The 18,336-nt window shown below is 57.2% G+C and overlaps 2 protein-coding genes and 2 pseudogenes across 3 annotated transcripts in view; 1 reads left to right on the forward strand and 3 right to left on the reverse strand.

The window, feature by feature from the left end:
- Positions 1-18,336, reverse strand: part of LOC139605219 (zinc finger protein 3-like) — a 310,784-nt gene that overhangs the window by 200,039 nt on the left and 92,409 nt on the right. The gene's annotated exons all lie outside the window — the stretch shown is intronic.
- The window catches only part of LOC139605191 (zinc finger protein 420-like), a 151,089-nt pseudogene that overhangs the window by 40,860 nt on the left and 91,893 nt on the right, over positions 1-18,336 (reverse strand).
- LOC139605234 (serine/threonine-protein kinase pim-1-like) lies at positions 129-4,008 on the reverse strand (annotated as a pseudogene).
- The window catches only part of LOC139605192 (zinc finger protein 418-like), a 118,717-nt gene continuing 112,067 nt past the window's right edge, over positions 11,687-18,336 (forward strand). The window contains exons 1-2 of the mRNA XM_071456533.1: positions 11,687-11,897; positions 16,522-17,464. Coding sequence (XP_071312634.1) covers positions 11,793-11,897; positions 16,522-17,464 — 1,048 coding nt within the window. The 5' untranslated portion in view covers positions 11,687-11,792. The remainder of the gene's footprint in view (positions 11,898-16,521; positions 17,465-18,336) is intronic.

The following is an 18,336-nucleotide window of genomic DNA, read 5'->3' on the forward strand; positions in this document are numbered from 1 at the left end:
CCAGGATGGTGTTCCCAGCTCCACGTCATGCTCCAGAAGAACGCGCCAGCTGTGCCTTGGCTTGCGGGGACATCACGATGCCATTGAGCTGCAGGGGGATGTTTCCCCTGTCCCAGTCTGTGGCACCTTCACCACACTGCCACCACTTCTCCAATGGGACGGGAAGCATGGAGCCGCTCCCTCCACAGCTCGCGGGGACCAGCAGAAGCAGCATCTCCTCGGCTGCGCTCTCTCCTCCGCGCCGCGGCCGCAGGGAAACGCTCCGGGGTTTTCTTCCAGTGCCACGAGACGCGTGCCGCTGCTGCTTGCTGGGCTCCTGGATCCTCCTGTGCACAGGGAGGCATCTCTGCTGTCTCCTGGGCCAGGCAGGGCTCCTGCAGCCAAGAATGCTCAAAAAGGTCCTCCAGTGCTGGCCTGTCTGTGGGCTCCATGCATAAACACCACCTGATGAGGTGCTGGCACTCTGCAGAGAGAAACCAGAAACCACCGCTCAGCGGGACAAGGCTCCTCTCCATGCTCTCCCACATTCCACAGTGCCCAGGCCACACCAGGAGTGCTCAGAGCTGCAGCCAAAAGCTTCCTATCAATCCTCTTTTGCGGAGGACACCAGCACAGAGGCACAGGTGCCACCTCCTCCAGCTAAGCCCAGGAGATCCACCTCCTCACCAGCTGCAAGAGCAGGACGCTTATGTGCCAGCCGCCCCTCCCAACCCCGTTCTTCCCCTCGTGCCTTGAAGGCTCATCCCCACCTTGAGACACCTGGGGCAGGAAGAAGAGCTGGCCCCGGACGATGTCCTCTCGTTGGTGTGGAAAGGAAGGTGCCCTCAGAGCAGCTCATAGAGCAGGATGCCCAGGGACCAGATGGTGGCTGGCTGGCCATGGTAGCAGCCAAAGAGGATCCACTCTGGTGGGCTGTACTCCGGCGTTCCTATGGGACACGGGCGCAGCTCATCAGGCCCATGCTGCTCCCTCCCTCCCAGCCAGCTCCCGTTCCACAACAGCCAGGCCCTGCCCTGCCACAAAGCAACCTGGCTGCAGCTGGCTGAAGATGGATTCCCCCTCCTTCCTTGCCTCCTTCCTTCCCTCCCTCTTCCCCCTCTGCCAGCCAAGGGAGGAACTTCTGCTGCCCAGCTGGGCCCCGGCTTTGGGCTCACCTGACATCCGGGTGTAGAACGTGTCCTGGAGGATCGTGCCGCAGCCAAAGTCGATGAGCTTCACCTCGCCCGTGGCCAGGTCGACGAGGACGTTCTCGGCCTTGATGTGGGGGTGCAGGACGCCGCGGCTGCTGCAGTGCCCCATGGCCTCCAGCACCTGGCGGAACAGCCCCCGCCCCACGGGCTCCGTCAGGAACCGCCGCTCGTGCAGGAAGTACCAGAGGTGCTGACAGCGCTGCGGACGCTCCATGAGCAGCGCGAAGCCCTCAGGCACCTCGAACACGTCCAGGAGCCGCACGACGCCGCGGAAGCCAGGCTGCGACACCGTCCACAGCAGCACCAGCTCCAGGGGCACAAGGGCGCCCTTGCGCTGCGGGGGGACCGCGATGCCGTCAGCGGGGCCGATGCTGCGCCGTGCCTTGGGCAGCCCTGCCCGGCCCCGCCGCAGCTCGCCATGGCCCGGCCCGGGGCGCTGCGCGGCCCCCGCTCACTCCACACTCGCTGCCCTCGCAGCGTTCCGGCTGCCGCCCTGCCGGGCCTCGCCTCAGCCCCGCCCGGCACGCCCCGCCGGCTCCTCCCGCTGGGCCCGCTCACTCCCCAGCCGCGCCCACTCCGAGATGCGCTCCCGGGACACTCGCTTGATGGCTGCCTGCGAGCCAAGGCCAGCGGCGGGCTGAGCTCGTCGCTCGCCACCCGCCGCCGCCCTCCGAGCCGGCCCCGTCTCTTCCCAGGGCGCCGTCGGTGAGGCAGGGACTGGAGTAAACGCTGCCGCAGCCGCCGCTGCCCAGCAGCGGGCCCTGCCACTAGAGCTGCTCCAGGGGAGGCCTCTCCACCCGTGCGGGCGGCACCGCGCTGCCGCTCTTCTGCCCGGGGCACCCGCCCGCCCGGCGCGCTGCTGCTTGCCGAACCGCTCCAGGCTGCAGCGGCTCGGGGCCGGCGGCCGAGCTGGCGAGCGGCGGAGCTCGGAGCGGGGCAGCTGCCGGCCACGCTGTCGGCCACGGGGCGGGAGCCGGGCGGCAGCGGGCGGAACCGCGGCAGGGGCTTCGTTCGGGGCCGGGGCCTCGGCCGGGGCTGGGCCAGAGCCCGCGCCAGGCACAGCCAAAAGCCCGCGCTGCTCCGCCAGCACCGGAGCGAGCGGCTCCTCCAGCGGCGCCACAGCCAGGACGGAGAGAGCCCGGCCGAGGCGGAACCACGGCGGGCCGGGCAGGGGCGGGCACGGGGCGGCCCCGCCGAGGGGCGCCTTGCGGGACGCGGCATCAGCCGGGCTGCGAGAGGCGGAACACGGACGGCACGGGACAGAACGGGAGTAGCGTGAGTGTGAGAGGGAGAAGGGGATGTCGAGAAAGTGGGAAGTCGAGCAGAAAACCGATCGAGAGAAGCGCTGCTGCTGCTGCTGCTGCTGCTGCTGCTGCTGCTGCTGCTGCTGCTGCTGCGGAGCCGCCGGAGCTCGCGGCCGTTCCTCCGTTGCCCCCGCGAACCCAACGGAGGAGCCGCAGCGCGCCCCAAGGAACGAAAGAGAGAAACAAACAGATCACACCCCAAAGTCATTCCTATTAGAGAAGTAACCAAAGAAAACAACGTAGCAATAACGAAGACTGTTGGCTTCTGGCTTCTTTCTTCTTTGCATGAGACCAAGCATTTCATGGGGAACAATTGCCTCTTCTGACAATTTTGCCAGAGTGGACAGGAGCAGAGCATTTACTTTTCAAGTAGAAAAGGGAAATCGTGTCAGTAATGTCATCTCTTTTCATCCTCTGTTGACACAGTTGCAGGCTGCCAAAAGACATGGTCTGTAGTGTGGAACTTGGGGCCAAGTTTCTTTTTCTGCCAGAGGATGAGGAGGGGAAGTATCCCAGAATCATGGAGTCGTGGCATGGTTTGGCTTGGAAGGGATCTGGAAAATCCCATGGCTGCAACCCCCCTGCTGTGGCTGGGGACCCCTTGCACTGGACCGGCTTGTCTAGAGCTCCATGCAGCCTGGCCTTGAACACTGTCAGGGACGGGACATGCCCACCTTCTCTGGGCAACCTGTTCCAGGAGAGCCTTTTTTCTGAATCCCTTACCTAAACCTAATCTCTCTCCATTTGGATCCATGCTCCCTTGTCCTGTCCTTGCCTGGCCTCATACAAAGTCCCTGTCCAGCTTTCTTGTGTGTTGCCCTCAGGTACTGGAAGGCCACAGCTGGATCAAGGCTGGGTCTCTTTCCCAGGCTGAAGAAGCCGAGCTGTGTCAGCCTTTCCTTGCAGGAGAGGAGCTGCAGCCCCGGCACCATCTGGGTGTCCCTGCTGGGCCCCTGCTGCAGCGTGTCCACGTCCTTGCCGTCCGTGCCGGGGAGCCCGGCAGAGGCGGAGGCAGCGCTGCAGGTGCAGGGTCAGCGGCGGGGAGGAGACCCGGCCCTGGCAGCGGCTCCGGGAGCAGCGATTGGCGCTGGGCCGCCCGCACTGCAGAGAGCCGGGGCCCTTGTGCCGGCCCTTGTGCCCAGGGCACCTTTCCCCGCCGCCCGCCCGCCCGCCCGCTCGGGGGAAATGCCCCCTGTGCCGCCCCTCAGGGCCGCCCCTCGCCGCTGCCCCGGGGGCTCCCGGCGCCGCCTGGAGGGGCCCAGGCCTCGGCCTCACCCTGCTCAGCCCGAGGCCTGGAAAAGCAGATTCAAACACCCACCCAGAAAGTGCCCCAGGATGCCAAGGTCAATCTTTTGTCACCAGCACGGCTTTGCTATCAGAGTCTGGACGGGAGTAGAAAATCACCAGGGGAAAAGAGCATGAACAAGTTCTGCCTTGGCACTACCTCAAGCTGTGGGGTACCAGTTGTTGGTTTCACTGGCTCTGGATCGAAGGCACTTGAGACAGTAATTCATGTTCAGACTCAAGTGTTTATTATTTCTTATCAGTAAAACAGCCTCATTACTGGGAGTTCAGCAGCTTTTCATTAGAAGGCACAAAATGGCCCACAATCTCTTGTTCCAAGGTCTTTTAAGACTAAACTATCCAATTAGGAACTGACACCTAGATTATTTTCCCTTTTAACCCAATAACTGATCCCAAAGAGCCTGCAATGTGGAATTTCTGCCCAATTACAAAAAGCCACCCAAACCCATGAAGAAGAAGGAAGAAGCATGAAGAAGAAACCCAGGACGAAACACTGTGCCCTCCATTTTGCTTCCATCCACAACATACTAAAAATCCCAAAACCTCAATTTCTCAGAGTCAGAGTAGACCAAAGCCCAAAAACTGGAGGTGATAAAAATGGACTAAAACCACAACCAAGGAATCTGCATCGCCCTGAAATACCTTTCCCCTTACATCAGCCTGGTGCATATTCATAGACCCTCATGCATATCCATAAACTACTTTACATATTCCAGGAATTATTTTACATGGCCCCTCCTTGGGTCTGCCTTTTCAGAGCATGTGTGTTTCTTGGCTGTGGTTTTGGCTCCTTCTCTTTATCACCTCCAGTTTTGGGCCTTGGTGCACTCTGCCTTCAGACGGGGAGAGCTGATAGTTGGCAGATCTGTACAGGTGTCCTCATCCTGGGTGCATTGGATGTTATCCCATCCAAGCAGGCAGTTTAACACAAGCAGCCTTTTCACAAGCTTAATTAACAACAGAAATAAAAACTTATAACAAAGTTACTTTAAAAAACAGTCCCAGCCCATATTTGATCCCAGTCTGTGTGGTCCTGATCCATATGGTCCCAGTCCCTGGGATCCCAGTCCATACAGTCCCAGTCCATATTTGATCCCACTTCAGGCTATCCTGGTCTGGAGGGTTCTGATGCACAGGATCCCCATCCATGTGATCCCAGCCCATATTTGATCCCAGTCCGTATTTGATCCCAGTCCATATTTGATCCAAGCCCATATCTGATCCCAGTCTGTGGCGTCCTGCATACACTCCCAGGGTCTGGAATTCCAGTTCCCAGCCAGGAAAAAATGTTCCTGCCCTTGAACTTCCTTCCTATCCCCGCAACAAATTGCAATAAAACTATAAACAAAGAAATAATAATTGAACTTTTAAAAATTATAATAAAAATAAAATATAAAAATCTCAACTCTTCTTTACAATACTCCAACAGTGATTCAAACCAAAGCAACAACTATTACTATAATATTACTAATGTATATAAATAAACAAATTATATATCAAGAAATACCTTTTGAAAATTTTAACTCTATGACTAATGTACTTTAGATAAAAATATCTAAAGAAACTACCAAGCAATCTAACACACCTTAGTAAAACAATTCATATTACAAATATACTAAACACAAAACCAAACACCAGTACAATTTCTCAGACATTTCAACCAAACAATTAAACTTTAATAACATCCTTAAGTACTCCAAAACAATTAAAATTATTTTTAAAAGGTTTATTGGGGGTGCGTGGTTTTATTTGGATATTGGTTTTTTAAATGTTAGAGGCTAGATGATTTAAAAAATGGGACTTTTATAATAATTGAATCAGCTGACAAGGTGGCACTCTGCAAACAGAACTGACTGAAAATGAACAGGACAGAAATCAGTAACTCTGAAAGTTTTATTTGCTATCAAATACAACCCACACACCCAGCCCCACACAATCCCAATCCCATTGCTCCAAATTGAGATCCCACTTCTCCCAATGTCCTTCCAACCCCATCTCACCCTGGTGGCTGTGGAATGGAGAGTTTAGCATGGGATTGAGGTTTTTTGAGGAGGGAACAAGGAATTTGAGGTAGGATTGAGCCTTTTTGGGTTAAAATTCAGTTATTTTCAGAGGGATTTGAGTGGTTTTGAGGTGACAGATTCATCCCTCTTGGCTTTTGGAGTGGAAACACATGGAAAAGAGAAAAAAATTCAGGCCAAACCAAAGGAGAAGCAGCCAGGTGTGTTCCCAACATGGATCACAGGGAATGTGAGTGACCAGGGCTGTGCCCAAAGTGCCTCCTCCAGTGGGGGATGGAGCTGCAGCAGCGCACGAAGCTCTTCCCGCACTCGGGGCACTCGCGGGGCTTCCCTTACCGGTGCCTCCGTTGGTGTTGGGTCAAGTGAGAGCTGCTGGAGAAGCTCTTCCCACACTGGGGACACTCGTAGGGCCTCTCCCCAGTGTGGATGCGCCGGTGCCTGACGAGGGTGGAGTTCTGCTGGAATCCCTTTCCGCAGTCGGGGCATTGGAATGGCCTCTCCTCTGTGTGAATCCGATAGTGCCGGAGGAGATGGGAGCTGGTCTGAAACCTCTTCCCACACTTGGAACACTCATAGGGCCTCTCCCCAGTGTGGGTCCTCTGGTGCCTGATCAGGCTGGAGCTCTGGCTGAAGCTCTGTCCACACTCCCCACACTCATAGGGCCGTTCCCCAGTGTGGGTCCTCTGGTGCACGATCAGCTCGGAGCTCCACCTGAAGCTCTTCCCACACTCCACGCACGTGTGGGGCTTCTCCCCATCCTGGAGCTGCTCATGGAGCACCAGCTCCGAGCTCTGCCTCCATCTCCGGCCGCCTTCCCGGCCCAGGCTGCCTCTTTCCCCCTCACATCCCCGCCATCTGTGTTTGCAGCCCCTCCTCGTGCGGCATCTCCGGGCCTTTTCCTCCCCGTTGGCTTCCTGCGCCGTGGAGCCGCTCAAAACGGCCTCTGCCACCAGGTTCTGCCGCGGGCATTTGTCCTCCCTGCTCTCCATGCTCAGCTCCTGCTCTGGGCGAGGAAGGACAAGGACAGCATGGGATTTGCCTCCGTGCCACAGGCAAGGGCAACGAGATTCCCCCAGGCCGTCTCTGGGGACGCACTGCCCCCTCTTGGCTCTCCCCATTTCGGGATGCCGGGGCTCTTTGGGCTCCCGGGCTCCCTTCTCCCCTCATTCTCTGCCCTGGGCTGCAGCGGCTCCAAGGAGTCCCCCCTGCCCCTCTCCAGGCTCTTGAGGCTCCCGCCAATGGCGGCGCTCCCCCCTCTCTGGCCTCCCCACTTTGGCCTCCTGGGGCACACAGGGCTCTGCTCCTCCAGGCTGCCTCTGCCGGCAGCCGCCACCGCCACCCCCCGATGTCCCCCCGAGGGGCCTTTTCCGCTCAGCCTTGGACTTCTTCATTCGCCTTCATCCCTCCCCTTCCATCCCTCCTCCCTCTCCTCCTCCCCCCTTACCCGCCTCCTCCTCCCCCTCCATCCCTGCCCTTCCCTCCCTCCTCCTCCTCCCCCAGCAGCAGCCACACCCTCAGTGCCCCGTTCCCGCAGCCCTCGCAGCCCGCGGCAGGAGCGGCCATGGAGCCGGGCCAGGTCGGCATGGGCAGCGCGGGGCTCTCGGCTGCTCCCAGCCGCTGCGGGCGGGGGGAACCCGGCCCGGGCCAAAGGAGAGGCAAACTGGGCAAACTGGGGGCTGCACATCCAAACTGGGCCTTGCTGGGGACCCTGCCTGGCCACTGCCAGCCCTTGGGGCTCCTCTCGGCACATCCGCCAGGGGGGAACGCACACAGGCCTGGGGGATCCCAGCAGTGGCAGCACTGCCAGGGACTGGGCTGCACTGGGATCGTACTGGGAGCGACTGGGGCTGTACTGGCTTTGTACTGACATCATACTGGGATCATGCTGGGAGTGTATTGGGGATGTACTGGCTGTGTACTTGGATCATACTGGGAGTGACTGGGAATATACTGGCATCATACTGGAGTGACTGGGACAATTATAGGTTTCTATTGATATTATACTGGTATCATGCTGGGACGGGACTGGGTTTGTACTGACATCATACTGGGATCACACTGCCATGCCAGGGCAGACTGTGATCGCACTGATGGACACTGGGATCATACTGGGATCATACTGGGAGAGAGCAGGAGCCTGCAGGAGGCAATTGAGACCACGTTAGGGGCAAATGGGATATACTGGGAGTGACTGGGATGGAGCAGCTCTGAGCAACTGGGATCATGCCAGGAGCAACTGGGAGTGACTGGGAGCCTGCTGGGGGTGATTGGAAACTGCTGGGCTTATACTGGGATGAACTGGGATCATGCTGGAGCTGACTGGGATCATTCTGGCAGTGAGTGCCACTACACTGAGGCTGACTGGGAGTGCTTGGGAGCAAATGGGATCATACTGGAAGGAACTGGAAAGATGCTGGAGGGAACTGGGCTACACTGGGAGATACTGGGAGTGACTGGAACAAAAGTGAGGGTGAAAGAGAGCAACTGGAACCATGTGGAGCACAACTGGTTCATACTGGCAGGGACTGGGAGCACACTGGGCTCATCTCTGGATCATACTGGGAGGGACTGGACTAATACTGGGAGGATCTGAGAGTGACTGGGAGCACACCCTGCACATCATCCCCCAGACTGGGCCTGACTGGGAGCAACTGGGAGCACGCTGGCAGCAAATGGCATCATACTGGGACTGACTGGGCTGATCTAGGGAGCAACTGGAACCACACTGGAGGCAGCTGGGACCATACTGGGAGAGATTGGAACAACTGGGATTATACTGGGACCACACTGGGAGGGCTGGCGTGTGACTGGGATCAAACTGGAGCTTACTGGGATCATATTGGGGTTGAAAGGGAGCGACTGGGATCACACTTTGGGCTACTGGGAGCAGCTGAGGGAAACTGGGATGATGCTGCAAGCAAACTGGAGGAACTGGGAAGCACTGGATGCATGCTGGGGGCAACTGGGATATACTGGGCATGACTGGGGGATCATACTGGGATAACTGACACCTTACTGGGGCCACTGGCAGTGCCTGGGAATGACTGCAGACATGCTGGGGGCAACTGGGATATACTGGGAGTGTCTGGAACCATCCTGGGGGGACTGGAACCACACTGGGAACAACTGGGACCATGCTGGGGAGAACTGGGACCACACTGGGGGCAACTGGGAGTGAGTGGGACCATGCTGGGAGGGACTGGGATCATCTGGGGAGGGACTGGGACTAGAGCAGGGGCAACTGGGTTCAACTGGGACCATCCTGGGAGTGTCTGTAACCATAGGGGAGTGATGGAAGCACACTGGGAACAGCTGGGCCCATGCTGGCAGCAACTGGGATCCCACTGGGGGCACTGGCATCAGACTGGGAGTGACTGGGAGCAACTGGGATTAGACTGCAAGGGACTGGGATCATACTGGGAGTGGCTACACTCATACTGGGATTATACTGGGTGTGAATGGAACCCGACTGGGGCTTACTGGGAGCTACTGGGCCCATGTTGGGAGGAAAATGTGACCCACTGGGAGCAACTGGGATCGGCTGGAAGGTTCTGGAACCATGTTGAGAGGACTGAGACTACAACTGGGGCAACTGGGATCATCCTGGGAGCAACTGGGGCCACCCTTTGAGCAACAGATGGAAACTGGGATGATGCTAGAGGAAACTGGGAGGAACTGGGAAAGACTGGGATCATTCTGAGGTAACTGAAACATACTGGGAGTGTCTCTAACCATACTGGAGGCACTGGAACCACCCTGGGAACAGCTGGGATCATGCTGGGAGCAACTGGGACGATGCTGGGGGAAACTGAATCTACCCTGGAGGCAACTGGGCACGACTGGGACCCTGCTGGGAAGGACTGGGACTATTCTTGGGGCAACTGGGATCATCATGGGAGGAACTGGGAACATCTGGAATTATGCTGGGAGCAACTGGGATCACACTGGGATCCCAGTGAGAGCAGTTGAGTCCATGCTGGGTTACACTGGGATCTCATTGAGAGCAACTGGAATCACACTGGGATTGACTGGGAGTGGCTGGTTTTGTGGATTTTGGGGGTTTGGATTTTGGGGGATTTTCTTGGCATTTTGAGGGGGAGTTTTCTGGGGGTGGTTGGGGGTTTATTTAAATTTCTTGTGGCTTTTTTTGAATTTTGGGGATTTTACTGGGATGTTGTTGGGATTTTTTGGGATTCTCAGAAATTTCTGGGGTTTTATTGGGATTTTTAGGAGATTTTGTGGCATTTTATTGGAATTGTGGTGGCATTCAGAGGGATTCATTGGGGATTTGGGGTTTTTGGGGATTCTTGGTGGGATTTGTGGGGTTTTGGGGGATTTTTTGGGTCTTGCCAGGATTTCCTTGGATCTTGCAGGAGATTTTGTGGGGCTTTTAATTGTTTTGGGGATATTTTGTGGGGATTTGCGGAGTTTAATCAGGATTTTTGGGGTTTTTGGGATTCCAAAGGATTTTGTGGGCTTTTATTGGGATTCTAGGGTGTTCTAATGGGATTTTGAGAGATTTAATTGGGATTTTGTGGGTTTTATTGGGACTTTTGGGGCTTTTAAAGAGATTTTGGTGCCTCTCAGCCCTTCCCCACACCCAGGGAATGCCCCAAAGCCCCCCTAAAATTCCACTAAAACCCCACAAAATCCCCAAAAATTACAAGATAACCCTCAAAAACCCCAGAGAATCACCAAACATCCCAGTGGAACTCAGCAAAATTTTAAAAACTCCCCAATTTTTCAATAAATCCTTCCCCAAAAAACCTACACAACCCCAACAAAACACCAAAAATCCAAAACACCCCAAATCAATAAAACCCCCCAAAATCACATAACCATCTCAAACCCCAACAATTCTCCCCCAAACCCCCAATAATCCCTCCTAAACTCCCAACAAAATCCCAAAAAAGCCCAAAAAAGCCACCCCCAAATCCCCAAAACCCCTCTCAGAACCCCAAAATCCCCACAAACCCCCCCAGACTCAGTGGGGCCGTCCTGGATCAGGGGGCACCGGCCGGTGGAACAGGAGCCACTTCAGGGGGCCCTGGGAGCTTTTTGGGGAGGGGGCACCATGGGAGACCCCCCAAAAACGGGGGGGGGGGAACCCCTGCAGTGCCCCCTCCCCCCGAAACCCCCAGACCCCGGTTCAGGGTGGGCCTGGGACCCCCCGGGACGCCCAAATCTCCCCCAGGCCCCCCAGAGCCCCCCAAGGTTGGCCCAGGACCCCCCTGAGAGCCCCCAGACCCCAATGGGGCCCAGCCCAGGATGTCCCCTGAGACCCCCCCCCAGACCCTTCCCAAGACCCCACCCAGGACCCTCCAGACCCCTCCCCAAACCCAACTCAGGCTCCCCCAGCCCCTCCCCCGATCGCGCCGGGACCTCTCCCCAAAACTCCCCAAATCCCCCCCCCCCACCAGACCCTCTCCCAAAACCTTTCCAGACCCCCCAAAGCCCCTCCCCAAACCTCCAAAACCCTCCAGGACACCCTCAGGACCCCCCAGAGCCCTCCCCAAATTCCCCCAGGACCATCCCAACACCCCCAGACCCTCCCAAGATCTTCCTACGACCCCTCCTCAAAACCCCCCCAGACCCTCCCACGACCCCCTCCCCCTCCCGAGACCCCTCTTAGGACCCATCCGCACCCCCCAGGTCCCCCCACAGTGCCCCAGGACCCCTCCCCAGACCCCCCCAAACCCCCGGACCTCTCCCCAGACCCCCCCCAAACCCCCCCGGACCCCTCCCCAAAGCCCCCCCAGACCCCCCCGGACCCTCCCCCGCCCCCCCCGGACCCTGCCCCGCCCCCCCCCCCCGATCCCCTCTCAGGCCCCTCCCGCTCCTGTCCCGAGGCCGGGGGGTCCCGGCGGCGGCGGGGAAGGGGGCGCCGCTTCCGGTCGCCTCTGATTGGCTGGGACGGCGCAGGGGAGGCGGGCCTTGCTTGGGGATCCGCGCCGTGATTGGTTAGTTCAGGGATGTGCAGCGCGCTGATTGGTTGGTTCGGGGCGGGGCGCGCCGCCATTGCTGGGAGCCCGCACACGCGGTGGAGGTGCGCGATTCTGAGGGAGAGCGGAGCTGAGGTGGGGCCGGGGGCAAACTGGGGGGGTTTGGGGCGGGTCTGAGGGGAAACTGGGGATTTTTAGGGGCATCGACGGGAAACACGAGGGTGTGCGGTGGGTTTGGGGGGAATGAGGGGATCTGAGGGGGCTTTGGTGGGTCTGAGGGGGCTTTAGGGAGCTTTGGGGGGAGCTTGAGAGCGTCTGGAGCGTTCTCAGGTGGGTTTAGGGGGAACTGAGGGGAATAGGGAGAGTCTGGGGGGATTTTGGGGGATTGCGAGAGGAACTGGGCGGTTGTGAGTGGATCTGGGCGGTTCTGAGGTGGGTCTGGGGAACTTCGAGGAGTCTGAGGTGATTTCATGAGGTTTGGGGGGATTGAGGGGTCCGAGGGGGATTTGGGGCAGTTTGATGGATTTGGGGGCGTCTCAGGTGGGTCTGGGGTGAATTCTGGGGAGAACTGGGGGGGTTGAGGGTCCTGGGGAGGTTTTTGGGGTCCTGGGGAGGGTTTGGGGGTCCAGAGAGGTTCTGGGCCAACACTGGGGGAGCTCTGCGGGGTTGGGCGTTCCTGGAGGGGTCCCGGGGGAGATTTGGGGGTCCCGGGGGGTCCCAGGCCCACCCTGAACCGGGGTCTGGGGGTTTCGGGGGGAGGGGGCACTGCAGGGGTTCCCTCCCCCGTTTTTGGGGGGTCTCCCATGGTGCCCCCTCCCCAAAAAGCTCCCAGGGCCCCCTGAAGTGGCTCCTTTCCACCGGCCGGTGCCCCCTGATCCAGGACGGCCCCACTGAGTCTGGGGGGGTTTGTGGGGACTTTGGGGTTCTGAGAGGGGTTTTGGGGATTTGGGGGTGGCATTTTTGGGCTTTTTTGGGATTTTGTTGGGAGTTTAGGAGGGATTATTGCGGTTTTTGGGAAGAATTATTGGGTTTTGGGATGGTTATGTGATTTTGGGGGGTTTTATTGATTTGGGGTGTTTTGGATTTTTGGTGTTTTGTTGGGGTTGTGGGGGCTTTTGGGGGGAGATTTATTGAAAATTTAGTGAGTTTTTTTTAATTTTGGTGAGTTCCACTGGGATGTTTGAAGATTCCCTGGGGTTTTTGATGGTTTTCTTGTAATTTTTGGGGATTTTGTGGGGTTTTAGTGGAATTTTAGGGGGGTTTTGGGGCATTCCCTGGGTGTGGGGAAGGGCTGAGAGGCACCAAAATCTCCTTAAAAGCCCCGAAAGTCCCAATAAAACCCACTAAATCCCAATTAAATCTCTCAAAATCCCATTAGAACACCCCAGAATCCCCATATAAACCCACAAAATCCTTTGGAATGCCAAAAACCCCAAAAATCCAGATTAAACTCCGCAAATCCCCCCAAAATGTCCCCAAAACCATTAAAAGCCCCAGAAAATCTCCCCTAAGATCCAAGGAAATCCTGGCAACACCCAAAAAACCCCACAAAACCCCACAAATCCCACCAGAAATCCCCAAAAAACCCAAATCCCCAATGAATCCCTCTGAATGCCACCACAATTCCAATAAAATGCCCCAAAATCTCCTAAAAATCTCAATAAAACCCCAGGAATTTCTGAGAATCCCAAAAAATCCCAACAAAATCCCAGTAAAATCCCCAAAATTCAAAAAGAGCCACAAGAAATTTCAATAAACTCCCAACCACCCCCAGAAAAACTCCCCCTCAAAATGCCAAGAAAATCCCCCAAAATCCAAACCCCCAAAATCCACAAAACCAGCCACTCCCAGTCAATCCCAGTGTGATTCCAGTCGCTCTCAATGAGATCCCAGTGTAACCCAGCATGGACTCAGCTGCTCTCACTGGGATCCCAGTGTGATCCCAGTTGCTCCCAGCATAATTCCAGATGTTCCCAGTTCCTCCCATGATGATCCCAGTTGCCCCAAGAATAGTCCCAGTCCCTCCCAGCAGGGTCCCAGTCGTGCCCAGTTGCCTCCAGGGTAGATTCAGTTTCCCCCAGCATCGTCCCAGTTGCTCCCAGCATGATCCCAGCTGTTCCCAGGGTGGTTCCAGTGCCTCCAGTATGGTTAGAGACACTCCCAGTATGTTTCAGTTACCTCAGAATGATCCCAGTTCCTCCCAGTTTCCTCTAGCATCATCCCAGTTTCCATCTGTTGCTCAAAGGGTGGCCCCAGTTGCTCCCAGGATGATCCCAGTTGCCCCAGTTGTAGTCTCAGTCCTCTCAGCATGGTTCCAGAACCTTCCAGCCGATCCCAGTTGCTCCCAGTGGGTCACATTTTCCTCCCAACATGGGCCCAGTAGCTCCCAGTAAGCCCCAGTCAGGTTCCATTCACACCCAGTATAATCCCAGTATGAGTGTAGCCACTCCCAGTATGATCCCAGTCCCTTGCAGTCCAATCCCAGTTGCTCCCAGTCACTCCCAGTCTGATGCCAGTGCCCCCAGAGTGATCCCAGTTGCTCCCAGCATGGGCCCAGCTGTTCCCAGTGTGCTTCCATCACTCCCCTATGGTTACAGACACTCCCAGGATGGTCCCAGTTGGACCCAGTTGCCCCTGCTCTAGTCCCAGTCCCTCCCCATATGATCCCAGTCCCTCCCAGCATGGTCCCACTCACTCCCAGTTCTCCCCAGCATGGTCCCAGTTGTTCCCAGTGTGGTTCCAGTCCCCCCAGGATGGTTCCAGACACTCCCAGTATATCCCAGTTGCCCCCAGCATGCATCCAGTCCTTCCCAGTTCCTCCAGTTTGCTTGCAGCATCATCCCAGTTTCCCTCAGCTGCTCCCAGTAGCCCAAAGTGTGATCCCAGTCGCTCCCTTTCAACCCCAATATGATCCCAGTAAGCTCCAGTTTGATCCCAGTCACACGCCAGCCCTCCCAGTGTGGTCCCAGTAGAATCCCAGTTGTTCCAATCTCTCCCAGTATGGTCCCAGCTGCCTCCAGTGTGGTTCCAGTTGCTCCCTAGATCAGCCCAGTCAGTCCCAGTATGATGCCATTTGCTGCCAGCGTGCTCCCAGTTGCTCCCAGTCAGGCCCAGTCTGGGGGATGATGTGCAGGGTGTGCTCCCAGTCACTCTCAGATCCTCCCAGTATTAGTCCAGTCCCTCCCAGTATGATCCAGAGATGAGCCCAGTGTGCTCCCAGTCCCTGCCAGTATGAACCAGTTGTGCTCCACATGGTTCCAGTTGCTCTCTTTCACCCTCACTTTTGTTCCAGTCACTCCCAGTATCTCCCAGTGTAGCCCAGTTCCCTCCAGCATCTTTCCAGTTCCTTCCAGTATGATCCCATTTGCTCCCAAGCACTCCCAGTCAGCCTCAGTGTAGTGGCACTCACTGCCAGAATGATCCCAGTCAGCTCCAGCATGATCCCAGTTCATCCCAGTATAAGCCCAGCAGTTTCCAATCACCCCCAGCAGGCTCCCAGTCACTCCCAGTTGCTCCTGGCATGATCCCAGTTGCTCAGAGCTGCTCCATCCCAGTCACTCCCAGTATATCCCATTTGCCCCTAACGTGGTCTCAATTGCCTCCTGCAGGCTCCTGCTCTCTCCCAGTATGATCCCAGTATGATCCCAGTGTCCATCAGTGCGATCACAGTCTGCCCTGGCATGGCAGTGTGATCCCAGTATGATGTCAGTACAAACCCAGTCCCGTCCCAGCATGATACCAGTATAATATCAATAGAAACCTATAATTGTCCCAGTCACTCCAGTATGATGCCAGTATATTCCCAGTCACTCCCAGTATGATCCAAGTACACAGCCAGTACATCCCCAATACACTCCCAGCATGATCCCAGTATGATCCCAGTATGATGTCAGTACAAAGCCAGTACAGCCCCAGTCAGTCCCAGTACGATCCCAGTGCAGCCCAGTCCCTGGCAGTGCTGCCACTGCTGGGATCCCCCAGGCCTGTGTGCGCTCCCCCCTGGCGGATGTGCCGAGAGGAGCCCCAAGGGCTGGCAGTGGCCAGGCAGGGTCCCCAGCAAGGCCCAGTTTGGATGTGCAGCCCCCAGTTTGCCCAGTTTGCCTCTCCTTTGGCCCGGGCCGGGTTCCCCCCGCCCGCAGCGGCTGGGAGCAGCCGAGAGCCCCGCGCTGCCCATGCCGACCTGGCCCGGCTCCATGGCCGCTCCTGCCGCGGGCTGCGAGGGCTGCGGGAACGGGGCACTGAGGGTGTGGCTGCTGCTGGGGGAGGAGGAGGAGGGAGGGAAGGGCAGGGATGGAGGGGGAGGAGGAGGCGGGTAAGGGGGGAGGAGGAGAGGGAGGAGGGATGGAAGGGGAGGGATGAAGGCGAATGAAGAAGTCCAAGGCTGAGCGGAAAAGGCCCCTCGGGGGGACATCGGGGGGTGGCGGGTGGCGGCTGCCGGCAGAGGCAGCCTGGAGGAGCAGAGCCCTGTGTGCCCCAGGAGGCCAAAGTGGGGAGGCCAGAGAGGGGGGAGCGCCGCCATTGGCGGGAGCCTCAAGAGCCTGGAGAGGGGCAGGGGGGACTCCTTGGAGCCGCTGCAGCCCAGGGCAGAGAATGAGGGGAGAAGGGAGCCCGGGAGCCCAAAGAGCCCCGGCATCCCGAAATGGGGAGAGCCAAGAGGGGGCAGTGCGTCCCCAGAGACGGCCTGGGGGAATCTCGTTGCCCTTGCCTGTGGCACGGAGGCAAATCCCATGCTGTCCTTGTCCTTCCTCGCCCAGAGCAGGAGCTGAGCATGGAGAGCAGGGAGGACAAATGCCCGCGGCAGAACCTGGTGGCAGAGGCCGTTTTGAGCGGCTCCACGGCGCAGGAAGCCAACGGGGAGGAAAAGGCCCGGAGATGCCGCACGAGGAGGGGCTGCAAACACAGATGGCGGGGATGTGAGGGGGAAAGAGGCAGCCTGGGCCGGGAAGGCGGCCGGAGATGGAGGCAGAGCTCGGAGCTGGTGCTCCATGAGCAGCTCCAGGATGGGGAGAAGCCCCACACGTGCGTGGAGTGTGGGAAGAGCTTCAGGTGGAAGTACAACCTGACTGTGCACCAGAGGACCCACACTGGGGAAAAGCCCTACAAGTGTGGGGAGTGTGAGAAGAGCTTCAGCCAGAGCTCCAGCCTGATTAAGCACCAGAGGAGCCACACTGGGGAGAGGCCCTATGAGTGTGGGGAATGTAGGAAGAGCTTCAGCGAGAGCTCCACCCTGATCAAGCACCTGAGGAGCCACACAGGGGAGAGGCCCTATGAGTGTGGGGAATGTAGGAAGAGCTTCAGCCGGAGCTCCAGCCTGATCAAGCACCAGAGGACCCACACTGGGGAGAGGCCCTATGAGTGTTCCAAGTGCGGGAAGAGGTTTCAGACCAGCTCCCATCTCCTCCAGCACTATCAGAGTCACACAGAGGAGAGGCCCTTCCAATGCCCTGACTGTGGGAAGGGATTCAAGAACAACTCCGACGTTGTCAAGCACCGGCGCATCCACACTGGGGAGAGGCCCTACGAGTGTGATAAATGCAGGAAGAGGTTTCAGACCAGCTCCCATCTCCTCCTGCACTATCGGATTCACACAGAGGAGAGGCCCTTCCAATGCCCAGACTGTGGGAAGGCGTTCAAGTACAACTCCCACCTCGTCACCCACCGGCGCATCCACACTGGGGAGAGGCCCTACGAGTGTCCCCAGTGTGGGAAGAGCTTCTCCAGGAGCTCTCACTTGACCCAACACCAACGGAGGCACCGGTAAGGGAAGCCCTGCGAGTGCCCTGAGTGCGGGAAGAGCTTCGTGCGCTGCTGCAGCTCCATCCCCCACTGGAGGAGGCACTTTGGGCACAGCCCCGGTCACTCACATTCCCTGTGATCCATGTTGGGAACACACCTGCCTGCTTGTCCTTTTGTTTGGCATTTTTTTCTGATTCATCTTCATCCCTTAAAAACAGCCAAAACAGTGTTTAAAGAAAAAAATTGATCAAAGATGTCTTAAGTCCCACAATTTCAGAGTTTTTTAATGGGAAATTGATGGTTTGGAGAGAATATTCTGGAGGATTTGTGTAGTCTGGGGGGGGATTTTGTGCAGTGTTCTCCATCTCTTTGCACTCCAAAAGCCAAGAGGGTCACCTCAAAACAACTGAATCCCACTGAAAACAACTGAATTTTAATTCATACAGGCTCAATCCCACATCAAAATGCCTTGTTCCCACCCCAAAAAACTCAGTCCCACACCAGACTCACTCCATTCCACAGCTGCCAGAGTGAGATGGGGTGTGAAGGAGATTGGGAGAAGTGCAATCCCAATTTGGAGTGATGGGATTGGGATTGTGTGGGGCTGGGTGGGTGGGATGTATTTGATAGCAAATAAAACTTTCAGAGTTAGTGCCACCTTCTCAGCTGATTGTGTTTTTGTCCTCCTTTCTCTCCTGCCTCTCTTTGCCTGCTCTGTTTCTCTCTCAGTGTCTCCCTTGAGCCAGGGCAGCTGCCACCAAAGACCCTGCCCTGATTTAATTCCCAGTGCAGGAGCTACAACGGCCATGGTTGAAGTTCTGAAGGCTGGCAGTGAAAT

The sequence above is a fragment of the Agelaius tricolor genome, unplaced genomic scaffold, assembly GCF_023055355.1.
Source record: "Agelaius tricolor isolate 1412-34295 unplaced genomic scaffold, bAgeTri1.0.p SCAF_61, whole genome shotgun sequence".
NCBI classification, from domain to species: Eukaryota; Metazoa; Chordata; class Aves; order Passeriformes; family Icteridae; genus Agelaius; species Agelaius tricolor.